General features: G+C 31.2%; 1 protein-coding gene across 1 annotated transcript in view; it reads right to left on the bottom strand.

Moving 5' to 3' along the window:
• LOC118187035 (uncharacterized) overlaps positions 1-15,806 on the bottom strand; it is a 211,258-nt gene that overhangs the window by 21,706 nt on the left and 173,746 nt on the right. Inside the window, exons 10-13 of the mRNA XM_085811377.1 lie at positions 11,916-12,629; positions 8,204-8,255; positions 6,858-7,076; positions 3,248-3,358 (exon numbers count right to left, since the gene is read on the bottom strand). Of these exons, the coding sequence (XP_085667503.1) occupies positions 3,248-3,358; positions 6,858-7,076; positions 8,204-8,255; positions 11,916-12,629 (1,096 nt within the window). The remainder of the gene's footprint in view (positions 1-3,247; positions 3,359-6,857; positions 7,077-8,203; positions 8,256-11,915; positions 12,630-15,806) is intronic.

The raw sequence follows: 15,806 nt of genomic DNA, 5'->3' as shown, positions 1-15,806 counted from the left end.
AAAAAAACACTTAAGAGATTTTGATTAGTCTGCTGATACCACAAACAGATAAAGTTAAATAAAACTGCGAAATCTAAATAAGAAAAAAACAATGTATGCAAAGTTGTCCATAAATATTTCTTATTCAAACTGATATGAAAAGTTTTTCACACATTTAATGAATACCACAAAAATAAACAGAGATTTCTCAGATTGTTTCAATCAAAAAGCATAGTCACAATAGTAAAAGGGTTTTTCTTTTAAATTTTATTTTAAAGAATAGAATGCACATTGGAAAACATGAAATTAAGTAAATGTATTATTAAATTAGAATATAATCAAGCAGAAATGCAAAAAGTCTGATGAAGACATAAGCTTTCTACATGAAGAGAATTTTTTAGGGGCAGTATAAGTGCTTAGAATAAAAATAGGATTAGCAACTTCATTGCGCTATTAGTATCACTTTTAGGCATGAAAAATCTCACTGTTAGAACAAGATTACAGCATCCTACACATGAGTGTTTTAGAAGATATCTTATTTAAAGCAACAAATGAAAATACTTGCAAAGTTTTATAAAGGTGTAATAATAACAGTATTGAAATTTTAAACTAACTGATAAAATTCGAAAAAAAAAGGGGGGATAGAAAGAAAGAAAAAGAAAAAAAAAAAAAAACACTTAAGAGATTTTGATTAGTCTTTGTGGTAACAAACAGATAAAGTTAAATAAAACTGCAAAATCTAAATAAGAAAAGAACAATGTATGCAAAGTTGTCCATAAATATTTCTTATTCAAACTGATATGAAATGTTTTTCACACATTTAATGAATACCACAAAAATAAACAGCATAGTCACAATAGTATCAACAATTAAAAAGCATAGTCACAATAGTAAAAGGGTTTTTTTTTTTTTTTTTAATTTTATTTTAAAGAATAGAATGCACATTGGAAAACATGAAATTAAGTAAATGTATTATTAAATTAGAATATAATCAAGCAGGAATGCAAAAAGTCTGATGAAGACATAAGCTTTCTACATGAAGAGAATTTTTTTCCTTCAGGTTCAATTTTTCCAAAATTTTATTTGATAAAATTAAGAGAAAGTTGTTTCTAAATTTGCATTTGGTTAAACTTAAATAAAATTCTGAATGGACTGCTTGTTAGTGTATGAGCGATAGAATGTTAAAATTCTGAATGGACTGCTTGTCAGCAATAGTTTTATTTCTAAGTCTGGATAAAGATTTTTTTATTATGAAATTCAAGAATAAAAAGTATGAGTCAAGTAAAGAATCAATGCGTCTAGCATAAAAGGGATTTGTATACATTTCACTGCTTTTGTCTTATTATATAACTGAAAGAAAAATTAAGATATTACACTATGTATATCTTATTGGAAGTTCATTTAAAAGAGTATTCACACTTCTTTTCCACATCTAGTTCACTTATGCATGTTACAAATAAAAAGTTTTGAAACTAAATGTACTTTAAAAGCAGGAAGAGGGGCTAATTTATGGTTAGCTGACAAATTCTTCAAAGCAATCTGTATATACTACAATACATCACTTGTTCAAATGCCTTCAGGAAGCTCTGTTCTCTGAGTATAATTTGCAATACAAGCCAAGTAAGTACAATAAGTCTCTTCTGCAATATTAGAGCACCAAGCCTTTAGCATAGATTTCAGCCAAATATGGCATGTAAGATGAGTTAGAAGCAAATGCACTAGTGGGAATTAAAATCTCATATATTTTAAATATAGTGCAATTGTATTACCATAATGAACACCCAATGGCCTTCTCAACACAGTTATGGCTGTCCTTACTTAAATGCTCTCTTAAATGCCTTGGAATATGACAAGAAAATCTACCTTAATATTATAAGCCTATTGAATGAATTCACACTGGTCAAAATACTGAATTTAGGGAAAAAAAGCAATGAAAATATTTTTAATCGTCCTCCTGGCTTCTGTTTTTGTTAGTTCCCACTGCAGTCGCTTGTTCTTTGGATTACAGCCTTAAATATAATTCTGATCAGCAACTCTGATTTATGACAAGAAGGTTTGACCATCCAAAGCTTGCTGATGGAGATCTTGGTATATTTTGATATGCTCTCTTTCTGCTCTTTAGCATGAACTTAAAAATAATGCAATATATGTGTAAGCTCAAGTTAGAATTACTTGCACTGGTTCATACGACACATTGTTGGTGTAAGTAATTTCTTTAATGATGATCTTGATGTACAAAGGTGAAGAATTTCTTTTAACATTTTGCAATATTATGCTCATAGATATTTTGCCTTGGTATCTCATTCTTCTACAGTGACATTCCACTTTTACAGGAATAAAAGTGCCACTTAAAAAAACCCTTTTGTTGGCTCCTTACTTCATTGAAGCTCTTCAGGTTTCAATTGTTAATTGAACCATTGTTAATTTTTGAGTTTCATACAGAATTTAAAATGTACCATCAAAAGCAATCTTCATTTTCATTAGAAGTGGAAAGGGAATTAACGTATGGTTGGTCATCCCACATTTTAAACTTCTCTAAGCATTTTAGAAATCTAGAGAAATATTTTCTTTCATTTTTAATTATCTCCAATGGAGAGGAAAATTTAAATGCCAGTTTACATGAGATAATTAATGAAGTAAACCGATAATGGAATATTTGGGTATTTTGTTAAACTGAATAATTTTAAAATGGTATATAGTTTATACAAGTTTCAGTATTATCAAATTGGTAAAAAATATGCATATTTGAAAATAACTATAACAACAAGAATAATACACCACACTATATTTTCCATTAAGATGATATTAATGTTAACTGAATAAATCACAGCTTATAGAATCAGAAATGTACAGCAAGATGCTGACAGGACATACTCTATAAATGATACTGTGCTACGAGAACATTTGGTGAGCAAACACAGCAGGCATAGCATGCATTTGAAACAACAAAGAAGCACACTGGGATCTGCTGACAATGTAATACATGTTATGATCCAATTCAAAAGTCATTTTAAAAAAGACAAACTCAGATAAGGTGCAATTATTTGTTTTCTTGCCACATTAATGAAATGGAAGGCAGAATAAGCCATTTAATTTTACACAAGAGCAGCTATAGCAAGATTTTTTTTTTAATGTAATTAGGACCTAATGAGAACTTTGCTTCTGATCCTATAAAATCAGTTTTTGAAACTATGATAAAATGAAAGTATGCAGTTTAGCAAAAATATAAACTACCAATGATTTCCAAAGTTCCAACAAAAGAAAATACCTTTCTTCTTCTGGCTGTTTTTTTCTAAATAGGAAGTGAATTCATTCTGTTTGAAGAAGCCATTTCTTCGCATCTTTTCATCTTCAATAAGTTTTCTAATCCTCTCATTTTCTGAAACAGCAGAAATAATATTTACATAAAGGAGTTTCAAAGCTATCCCAAAAAACTGCAGATTTCCTTAAAATGCAATAATTATTTTTATTTATATAAAGTTATCCACATACATTACAACACAGAAAATAATTCTTGAGACATTTTACAACTCAGGACAAGTTTTCTGAGTGATTTTAATACCTATGTATTTATTAATCTAAATAATTTTATACATGTACAGTGCCCCCTCGATGATTATGTGTGGCTGTTCCCACATATGCACACTTCATGCTATACGCAAGAGCATGTAAAAAACAAAGAAGCATCAAGTCTGCGCTTGGTTGACAGTAAAATCAATGACGCTGATTTGATCATGGAGAAGGATTCTTTCTAGTATAGAATTTGGAGATTTACCTAGTTATGAAGAAGTCAAGGCAATAACTGAAACTGTATTCCGAAAAACTGAAAATTTAATTCTTTAAAATTCTTAACTGGGAAAACACTGAGAATGGTTCGATGGCAATTTAGCTGAGTCATGCTTTCGATGCTTGAATGATTTGGGTATCATTTCAAATGTCACAAGAACAGAAAAGGCAGAGAGTCGTACTGAACATAAAAGTGAAGAAAATACTAATGATTACATTAGTCCTGAAATAGTAATGACTTCTATTGAAACTCTATTGGACAATCACAAATCTGGAAGTTCCAGATTTAAGAAAGTAAAACGTTTGGAATTCCGGCAATACCCAAACCATGATCACCCCTGGATATGATTTTGAAAATACATCTGATGAAGAATTTCTATTTTGCAAGCCAATGAATCCATGAACAACAGAAGAAGAAATTTTTAACTTGATAGATTCTTACATCAATTGAAATAACAATGGAAAAAATGCATGGGACTGAGCAACGAGAGGGCTCGAGTATTGGCAGGCATCTATGTACGTTTTTCTTCCAAAAATAAAGGCATCTAATTGTGTATGGTTCCACTGCAGCATACCTTGGCTATAAAAAACTCCTGATGCTTTTGGGAAACTGCTAGGCAAGAATGTACAAAATTTTGAACTTTATATAATATTTTCTGAATTCCATGCTATTCAGAGCATTACATAAAGAAACAGGCCGTAAACACAAACATTTTCTTTTACACTGTGAAGTGCATTGGTTTTGAATTTAAAGATAGTTTTAGTGGTATTAATTGCTTGATGAAGTTATCTTACCATTGTGACATTTTTGAGTTTTTGAATTAAATTTTTGGTTGCAATGCAACAATGTAACTGCATTTCAAATGGGGGGGATGGAAGCTGTAAAGAAAAAACTCATTTTGAAGACCCTTCGTGTTGAAACAGGAAATTAAATGAAGTGCAAAAAGAATACAATATTAGTTCCATGCCTGATGAATTTCAGTTGCTATCAAGGGGCAGCTAATATGATTGCCTTCAATTCGTAGCAACAAAGCAAGGATAAGCACAATACAGAAAGACAGATGAAATTACTGGATTCAGATACTAATTACATAATTGAATTGCCTTGGAATATAGCGCTGAAAGACAGCTTCGACAAAATAACATTGATAGGCTTTTGGTTATCCTTTCATCAAAAGTATCAATCTTTGGCACAAAAGGTAATTAACCTTTTCCAGACGGGTGTCCTATATACGCATTCCTTACGGATTTCTCTCACAGCCAGACATCCCACTCATGCACGACTGGAGACTGTGCTGAAGGGATGGGTGATGCACATATACATTTTAAGCTGAACTATTTCTTAAACACCACTAGATCACATCCTGTGTTCATTACTACTTATAAATTGAACACAGTTTTAATATTCTGACCTTCAGTTTGATTATATTCTGCCTAACTTTGGTGTCAGCTGTTGCACGAGAGAAGGGGAAATGTAATGTAAACAAACAGAGCTTGTATCTTTAACTCACCAGGCGATACAAACATTCACGTTTCCTCTTTTTAATTCTTTTCCTCACTACTATGGAGGGTCTTTTAGGGTTACTATGAGAGGTTCTGTTATGCCTTGCGTTACTTTTATCGCTTACATTTCACATACTTTCTTTTTTATTTTGGAAATACTTGATTTCAGTTTATTATAGCGATCAAGCATTACTTATCAGAGGAAGGATTTACTGGTATGGTTAAATGAGCCTATTACTGACATGGATGAGAGCGATGATTCATTTTCTAAAGAGTTAGAGCAATATTTCAGTGATTCTGATACAAAGATTTTATCAGAGTAAGTTCACTGAGTGCCTGCCTACCACTTCCCATGAAAGATTCTGTTACTTCTTCTTGTGAATATTCTTTCTTGTATTTTTTCATAAGTTTTAAAGTTTCTTAATGTATTTTGTCAGTTAAAACTTCAGAATAATTTGAATAGAGCTTCTGAAAATTATTTCTCAGAGTAAGCAATTCTTCTTTCATATTTCCCTGTAAAGTAAAGGAAAAAGATTATTAAATACTAATTTTAATGCATATGATAGCTTAAGCAATAATCTAAAAATGATACCCAAAATTATGACACTAGGACCTCAAAAAAGTTTTTTTTCTTTATTTCCCTAAAGTTAGGCTTAGCGACGCAAACCTCCATTATTGTGAGACAATTCCTTTTGACTTTCAGCCATCCTGATGGAACAAAGGTATGCTGTTTCGAAAGGGTTAAGTTTCTGATGCTCTTTGTTATAACTTACAAATGTGAAAGATTTATTGACACTTGTTTTCCTAAAAAAATAAACACAAACATTTTAAATGTTGAACCAGACTTGAGAATAAAGTTATCATCCTTTTCTTGTAGACCTGAATCCGAAATAGCATTACATGTCCCATTAAAACTGTTTGTTTTTTTTTAAATAATTTTACATTTTTGTTATTTTGATAAAGAAGTAAAAGTATTTGAACATTAAAATTAATTTCCTTTACCAATAAGCCATAAATAGTTTTATCGAGTCATGAAGGAAAAATATTAAAACAACGAGCTCATGAAACAAAATTTGACAAACTCTGGCTTAAAACATTAATTTCCCAATGCAGATTACTTACAGTAGATCAATATTTCACAGAATGAACTTCAATTTTTATAGTTAACAGAAAATTCTGAGTATCTCCCATTCAAACTTACAAGACTCCACTTAGTCCTGAGAAGTATTTCCACATAAATAGCCAAATTACAAAATTCTTTCCAAATGATTATAACAAAACTCTTAAATATTTATGTTAATTTTTGAAGATCCCAATCTCTGGCTCTCATTTTTTTTAATTCATAATTTATGCACAATATTACTATTTTACACTATTAACAATCAAAATTCCTAACACACACTTAATAGTTTTATCACAATGTAAAATATACTACATGCAGTTTTTATCATTAAAGCTTTTGAGAATTAAGATTATAACATAAAATCTGTCTAAAACTACACACATTAAAAGGTGTCATCCTCATCTTTAAAAAAATAATAATAATCCCCCCTTTTTTTACCCAAGTTAAAAAATAACTGGTGTAATACCTGCTTTCTGTTCTGGTGAAAGGTAAGATAAACCCAACACTCGAAGAAAATCTTTTTTTGGTTGAAAATCTTCTTCATAACATAGTCGCTCTGCTAATTCAGAAAGATGTTTAGCATCATACTGTACAGGAAGTTCTTCAATTGATGTTTCTTCAACAGGACTTATACTCTTCTCCCTCAGAATCTTATGACGTCTGATACATTTCTTGATTTCTAGCACTATTTAGAAAATACACAGAGTTTGTATTTACAGAATAAAAACTGATTAGAAATATCAAGGGGGCAGTTATAAAAGTTGAAAAAATATTATTAAAGATAACAAATTTTGAATTGCTATTAAACTCCAAATTGTGCTCTAAATTCTTTACAGCACTGAATTCTTTTTAAAAATAAGGTGACACATTTCTAAAAAAACAAACTTATTAAATTACATAAAAATACTTATTTATTATACTTTGCATATCTAGTTAATTTTACGGACTAAGCAATGCTTTTCTTTTATGTAATATAAATTTGCAATAAATCCATTAAGACTTTATTTTAAAGTGCTCGTATGTTCTGAAAAGCTGTAGTTTTTCATATAATTTTTTAAAAAATAAAACCTTTCAGAAAAAATGTCTTATTGCAAGAGTATTTGTCATTAAATAATTTTAATATAGTTAATTTGCTTCAAAATGAAACTCTTTAAACAAATGATAAGAATTAGTAACAAAAATACAAGAATAAAATGTATAAATCCTTTCTCATTCTCGTATTATTAAAGCCTCAACAGTTTAAACATGCTAACTTAAATGTTTCTTATTCTCTCATTATTAAGTATTAATTAATTACATCAAACGTTAAAAATTACTTATGTGCTAAAAAGGCACAAAATGACTTCACAATGCTTAGGAAAAAAGAAATGAGATAAATCTGCTAATAGGATAATGGTATAATCCCCCCCCTTTTCTTGTGATAATATTACAAACTTATTGATTTTACATAAGAATCTAAGATCCAAAGTTTTGTCACGGTGGCGTTAAATTATTTTTCTTAGTTTAGTACAGAACAATGAAAATTTACATGAAATGATAGATACATAAAGAAACTTTGAAAACTTATTGCTAATTAAAATAACAGCTCACAACTATACAATGTTCACTTTTTTAAAAAGGCTAATCAAAATAAAGGGTAAAAATAGTAAGAGTTACAATCAGTACAAAAAATGTATAAGGAATTGCTGAAATATTATCATACACTTAGTACAGTATATAATCAACAGAATGAAATTCTCCATAAAACAGATATACAAAAACACATATATTAACAATTACGCACACAAATAAAGAATACTCAGATCAACTTACTTTGCCTTTTTGATCGAGTCACAAGGCCAAAATTTGACAGAAATTTTGTTTTCTGTGAGAAAATAAATAGGAAACTAACAGTGAAATCGTCACTTTTGTGAAATACATAATGAAATATAAAGAACACACACACACACACACACACACACACACAAAAAAAAAAAAAAAAAAAAAAAAAAAAAAGGGCTCATATTTAAAATCAAGCTTTAAGATACTTTTAATAAATAGAATTAATACAGAAGTACAATGCATTATTTTAATATGTAGGTTTAGAATTATGACTTTATTAAAAACCTGAGTTGGCAACAATTAAAAAAGTAATAATAATGACATGTCCAGTTATGATTTTGAGATACTGTCATAGCTGCTATAAACCCCATTTAAATCTGAAATTACTCAAAATCTGAAAAACTGGTAGATTTTCATGTTATGTGACAATGTCATTTAAAAAAACCTCCAGAATGACTTAAATTCACTTTATGATACACATGATTCATGTTACAGAACTATTTTTAATACAATTCTTATGCAAAAAATATTAGTATTCAATTAGATATTCCAATTAGTATGCTCCTTGGCTAATTTTACTTTGTAATTTTATTACTCTTTTATATTGAAAAAATTCCAAATAGGGAAGAAAAGCTTTTATTTATCAAAGTGCTTTTAATATGATGAAAATTAAATTAATAATTAGTATGCATAATATTTATCTGGATAAATTTAATAATATACCACAGAATGAAGTAAAATAAATACAAATATTAACTGATTAAACAGTAGTTGAACCCTCATATAAAATTTACAGATTTCTGTAGTAGATTAAAAAATTAAGATAAAATGAAATTTAACAAGAAAAAGGTCAATAAAATGTAATAAGAAAAAAATACAGTTCTGATGAAATAAAATTTAATAAGAAAAAAATTTCTGGTTATCATTAGGGGCGGAGGGATAGAATTTGCACAATTTAAGTTCCTTTTATTCAACAAATTTCATTTGTTGCTCGAAAACAATTTAAATAACTTAAAATCTAAAAATAAAAAATAGGAAGATGCAGCCATCTGCTGGGACATGTGACGAAAAACTGGAAGTCTCCTGGTAAAACCAGGAGAGCTGGCTGCTAGGCATTGTGTTCTACACACCTTTGAGCTCATATAAATGCAGTTTTAGAAAATTACCAACTTCATTTTAGTATAATGTTAATTTGAATGCTGAAGAAATAAATTTTCAAAATCACAATACTTTTCCAATAAATGTTTATTCATTTATTTATCAATGTTTACATATTTAACCTAAAACTATTAGAATATATCTAGTTTAAATGCATTTATACAGCAACAAGTATTGTTAAAGAAAGAAAGAAAAAAATAAAGACCTTCATTTCACTGATAAATTCTTAATTCTCAAAATTGAAAGTACAAAAAAAGGGATCCATAATAATAATAATAAATGATTTCTTTTAACATTTTAATAACAGTAAAAATAAGGAGTAAAATAAGGAAATAGACAATAAAATTTTCATATGAAAATCTTTTTTATGCTTGTCTGTCAGCTCAAATTTGTTTGTCTCCAAGTATGTCTTAGCATGAACACAGAATTCAAACCAGCAATTCTGTCTAAATTTCACTGATTCAAAAGAACTACCCTGTATCATAACTGTAGATTACCTTATAAACTCGTAGCTACTTGACATTAGAGGAAATCCAAGCATTATCATGCACCTACAGAATCAGTAAGTCCAAGAGGAGTAGATGAAAAATGACAATACGAGGGCTATCCAGAAAGTAGATTACGTTTTGGAATAAAAAAATAAACAAAGTATAGGAAACAAATTTTATTATATACAGATGAAAGCCACACTCAAATACTACTTTTCTACATAGTCACCATACAAATTAAGGCATTTATTGTAGCGATGTACGAGCTTGGAAATTCCTTCGTCGAAAAATTCGGCCGCCTGCGCCTTCAACCACTTCGTTACCTCTTCTTGCCTTCCATCTTGCACAAAACTTGTGGTAACCAAGCTTTTCGCTGATGATTTCGTGCAACAAACTTCGCGAAATTTGTGGAAAACTCAAAGAAAGTTCCGTTATTGTGAAATTTCGATTTTCACGGACTTTAGCATCGACTTTTTCGAGAAGTTCGGCAGTCACTATGCTGGGTCTCCCACTTCAATCTTCGTCGTGAACATTGGTTCGGCCATTTTGAAATCTTATGACCCACTGACGCACTCCACCTTCAGTGATAATGTTGTCCCCATACACTTCACGAAGCCGCCGATAGATTTCTATCGGTTTACAGTTTTTTGCAGTCAGAAACCTTATTACTGACCGTACCTCGCAGCTCGCGGGATTTTCAATTAACACAGACATTTCAAACCGTCACAGTATCTGAACGGAGCACAGCACGAACCTCTCACTAGCACGGCTAGATGCAGACTGAGCTGCGCAACGCTCTGACCCCAAGATGGCCGCGCTAGCCCCGCCCCTAGCGGACACAGACGGAAACGTAATCTACTTCCTGGATGGCCCTCGTACAATAATACAGAATCACAATGCCCAAGAGGACAGGTATCTTGTGTATTATTCTTACAAATCATACAGCCACACCACACAACCTAGATCAGGAATTCGGGGTATATAGCACAGCAGTAAGTATCCATAATATTATTTACAGCATCATAGACTGTTTGCATGGCAATCACAGATTTTCTATCTCTAGTATAAGTGTTTGCAAATAAATGACACAACACTTCATACGAATTCATAAATTGCTTGACATTGTCATCCATGTGGACCAACTTCTGGAGTCTTATACTATGTATCATCATACTGGAACAGTTCTCCAAGCTATAATATGGAATGCCACTGGCTAGCAGTCCCATTCATATTTAGCTGCATAACCAGGACTTTGACCAAACAGCATTAAACTGTAGAGATGTAAGAGATCATGTGGCTGTCTGATATCCTCAGGGCCTTGATAGAAACTTCTGTCACAGAACAACATATAACTGGATAATACACACAGCATCCAACATTTCCTTGATATCCTGCGCTTTTGCCTTCACCAATAATACATTCATGAACTGAGCACATCTGTCCATGACTGCACAGGGACTGGCAGGATATTAACTACCAGAGGTTATACCAAATGAATATTGATAAAAAGATGAAGCCTCATGGAGTATCCAAATTGATCCAGAGTTTATTCCACTCTATGCTCAGCTATAATGCGTGCTATTACTACATAAGATTTGGAAATATGCTGCTGGACAATCTGGAAAACTGCTGACGTGGAGTGCCACTGCAAAACATACAGGTGGGTTTCTCATCTTTTTTAAGAGGGCATTCACTGCTTCATTATAAATGATACAGCTTGCTGCATGTTTTATGCATTCATAATACCTAAAAATTGTTATCTCTTTCTTTTGTACTGATGATAAAATAAGTGTTGTTTTATTATCTTATCATATTAATGGTGGAATTTAATAGCCTGGAATTTAATTGTAGGTAAACACATTTATTTTGAACTATGACTTTAAAAGATGAGAAATGACATTAACATCATATTTTAAATATACCAATTTCCTCTGATTTTACTATCTGCATATATATGATATTAAAAATCCACAATTAAGGCAAAATATGAATACATTACAATCAATGGCAATTATAACAGCAAAATAAACTTTCCATAATAAAAAAAATATACTAACTTTTGGATCTGTATTTATTTTTGGAGGTGGTCCTTTGGAAATGGTTAACAACCTTTTAAATCGCAGAGCATCTTCTTCTTCAGAATCTATTTCAGATTCTTCACTTTCGGTAAAATCCACAGCCATTCTTCTTTGTCGAAATCTAGCCTCCCTAGCATCAAGAGTACTTACAACAGCTGGATCTTCTTCTTTGACAGAATGAATTCCACTTTCTGGAACGTCTGGTATAACCTTCGCAGCTAAAGACCTATTTAATGAGGCTTCTGAGAATTTAAATGCTTGTTGATGGTTACTGGAATCACTTTTGTAAGGGAATGAATAATTATTGAGCATAAATGCAGGCAGTTTACTGTTGGGAGAATCAAAATTTGAGCTTTGATAGTTGGCAGGTTTTTCCAAGTTGGAGGGTACAGAAAAACTATCTTGAGCAGAAAAAGCAATTTTAAAGTCAGATTTAGACTTGTTTTTATCCATAGCACTACTTCTTTCTGAGCTAGATGAAAAATTGCTTAAATAATCATAACTGTTGTTAGAAACAGATTTATCACGAGCATATATTCCATTGATTTCAGAGTCAATAACAGAACCTATACTAACAGTGCGCATTTCAATAACATTAGATTTATGATAATTTGAGTCAATGTAATATGGAAGTGAAGAAGAAACACTACTATCCATTTTTTCAACAGCAGGTTTTTGCTTCTGTTCTCTCTCCTAAAATTAAAAGAGGTAAAACCAATTGTAATATAAATTATGCCACAGATATTCAAACTGAATATTTTAATTTTCACATATTGCATATAAAATATGACAATTCTTGAAATATGTTTCAGTATAACATTATTGTCAAATCTTGCTAAATGAACCAAACCCATCAGACTTCATTAAACATTCAATTATAGAAAAACATCAGAAATTATTTAATACTATTTTTGACTTATCTGTCTTTGACATTGAGGTGGCATTTGCTCATGTGCTGTGCCTACATGCTGTTTCTACATTGTGGCGCCATCGAAAATTGGTTTTGTAAACTCTTTGGTCCATTTACTTAGCTATTAATGACGATGTTTTGCCAATAGATGGCATCTTTGAAGGTCATGTTCTTTTGGGCTGATACTGCTTTGCTGAAGACACAAATTGTGAATCTCTGACCTGTGGCTTTAAGGCAACCTGATGGCACATCAAAAAGCATAAGCGCTAATACAGATGTCTTTCGGAGACAGTGCTTACAGCGCTTCCGATATCATATTATATATCGGAAGCATAAGGAAGGTAAGAAAGAAAGATATCCTTTCAAATATTTTTACATAACATGCAGCTGATGATTTGATAATGATGCTTTAACACAATCATGCCTAATCTTTAACTTGATAAGAGCCAATTTAGAAATTAAAAAATTTGGGGTAGCCACATTTATAAACTGCACTTTTAATATTTCACTTGTAAACATATATAATGCACAAAACTTAAAAATGAGTGGTGTAATATGTTTAAGAAAAAGCATAATTATGTATTCATTATATTACTGTTTATTAAAAGTTCAATAAGATGCAAATTTAATGCAGAAAGAGCATATTTTAATGTGAAGTTTGACACTGCATGGCTTCTGCGAGTTAATTGTACTCTGGTACATACCGTGTTATCATTCAGATGCTTATTTGTTATCCTGGATCTAAACTCTAGTTTTAACAAGTTGATTGTTAAAAAACCACTTTTACAGATTTAAGTTGATATAAAGTAAGAATTTAACCTTTGAAAAGTTCCTTTTAAGAATGGACTTTTTTTTGCATTTACGAGTACTAAATAATCTGTTTGTAGATCCGACTGAAAATCAATTATTTCCATTTCTAAATCAATAGATTTTTTATTTAACATATTTGCAGTCTGTTGTGATATTCTGGAATATTAATATTAACAAATAGATTTGAAACGAATGAAGCAATGGGCTGAAACAATAAAGCAGCAAGTCAGTTCAGCTTAGAACTCAGTACTCAAACTGAAGCGAGTTTTGATACAACTCACAGATTTTTCAGTCTCCATTGACAGAATTTACAATTTTCTATGGATCTTTTAAAAATTAACACTGAATTTTTGGCAGCAGCTCTGCTTTGTAGAATTCCAGTGGCTAGTGCATCGTGCAGCCAGAGGTTTAAACCCCAGGCTGGGCAAGGTCGACTCCTTTATCCCTTGGGTTGATAAAATGAGTACCAAGTTTACTTGGGGACTAAACACTTGGGGGCCCTGCGACAAGCTGTCCACTTGTTCAGTCCACTTTACGCACCCCGGGACCCACAGTCAAGAAAGCAGATTTCGGGGCACTGCAGGCCTTGGCCCATTAGGGCTGTTAGGTTTTTTAGCTTATACAAATTATTTTTTTAACTAAATCTGTTATACATGTTCCTGTTTTAAAGAAGAATTTAATGCTAGCAATTTAAGTAAAATTTTCTGTTTTCTTCATTTGTATTAATTGCTACTCTCTTTGAGAAGAAAAAAAAAAAAAAAAAAAGACCAAGTTTTTTCTTCCATCTATCTGATTATTTCAGAGAAAAAACATAAGCAGCACATAACTAACTACATGTATACATGTACACACACACACATATACATGATATACATGTGTGATAATTTTGAGTCAGAGAGTGGATGAATTAAATCACAGCACAGATTTACATGTTAAATGATGAGATGCTTATCTGCATCATAAATACTTGGGAAAAATGCAATGAGCTTCTACAAAAGAAACAAGGGAGAGAGCCTTTGATGAAAAGAATACATTAATTTATTCATGAACACTCTGCAGTCTATATCATTCTTGGATGCATCATGCACCCCACAATATTTGTATATATCAATTTATAGCTTAGCAATGAATATAGTGGAGCACATCTGCTGGCAACAACTGAAGCAGGAAACAAAAAAGAATGTGCAGTCAGTCACTATGATATTTATAGTAAAAATTTTCTTTAATCTGATTAGCTGAGATTTCATCATATTCAATTTCAGGCATGAGTACATAAACAGATTAATTTTGAAAGATGTACTTAAAAGTTATTGCTATTTTTAGTAGGGAGAAGGGAAGTATTCAAACTAAAAACAGGAATTAAGGGGCTATTGCTAATTTAAAGAATAATTTATTGCTACCTTTTTTTTTTTTTATCTTACATATATGTTATAAGATGACTTGGAGTAAGTTGCAAAAGATTGATGATGGTTCTCTGCATTATATCCTGGGAAGACTTTATCATTTAGTTAGAAAGATGACACGTGACGGAAAGTCTTGTAGACAGACAAGGCTGAATTGAAATCACTTTTATTGGTGGATATGAACTAATTATCTTATAGTGTGTCACATTTTAGATAATGGCATAGTTAGTAGCACGCCAAAGCAAACGGAGAGAAGTAACAAATAACAAGAGAGCTGAAGCTAAAAAGTGTGCAATTATCCAATATGGAGGCTTACCAACAGAAGATTTTGGTTTAGATTAGAAAGATTTCAGTTTTCGAAATTTAAAGTTCAGGTTCTGAGATAGCTACGTCATTAGTGTTATGCAAGCCATGCAAGATGGACCGATCTACAAATGACATGATTTTTAGAATAGAGAGGGGAAGCAGTAACTGCTTAATTCCCCCTCTCAATTCTAAAAATCATAATACCCATAAAGCTATTATTATGATTTTTAGAACAGAGAGGGGGAATTAAGCAGTTAATGCTAATTTGTTGCTGATTGCATAGACCATACTTAGAAATACTGTCATGCAGATGCAATGAGAAGGAGTCAAAGCCTAGGCAAAATTTTAATTTTTATTTATTGGGAGTACAAATAATTCTCCACCGTTTGATAAAAGATGGCATCACCAGGAAGTTATTATTTAAAGTGCCTGATGGAAAAC

This window comes from Stegodyphus dumicola, chromosome 2 (genome assembly GCF_044657685.1).
Source record: "Stegodyphus dumicola isolate Sdum_Otavi_A_Nest chromosome 2, ASM4465768v1".
Taxonomy (NCBI): Eukaryota; Metazoa; Arthropoda; class Arachnida; order Araneae; family Eresidae; genus Stegodyphus; species Stegodyphus dumicola.
This window is presented reverse-complemented; position numbering and strand designations above follow the sequence as displayed.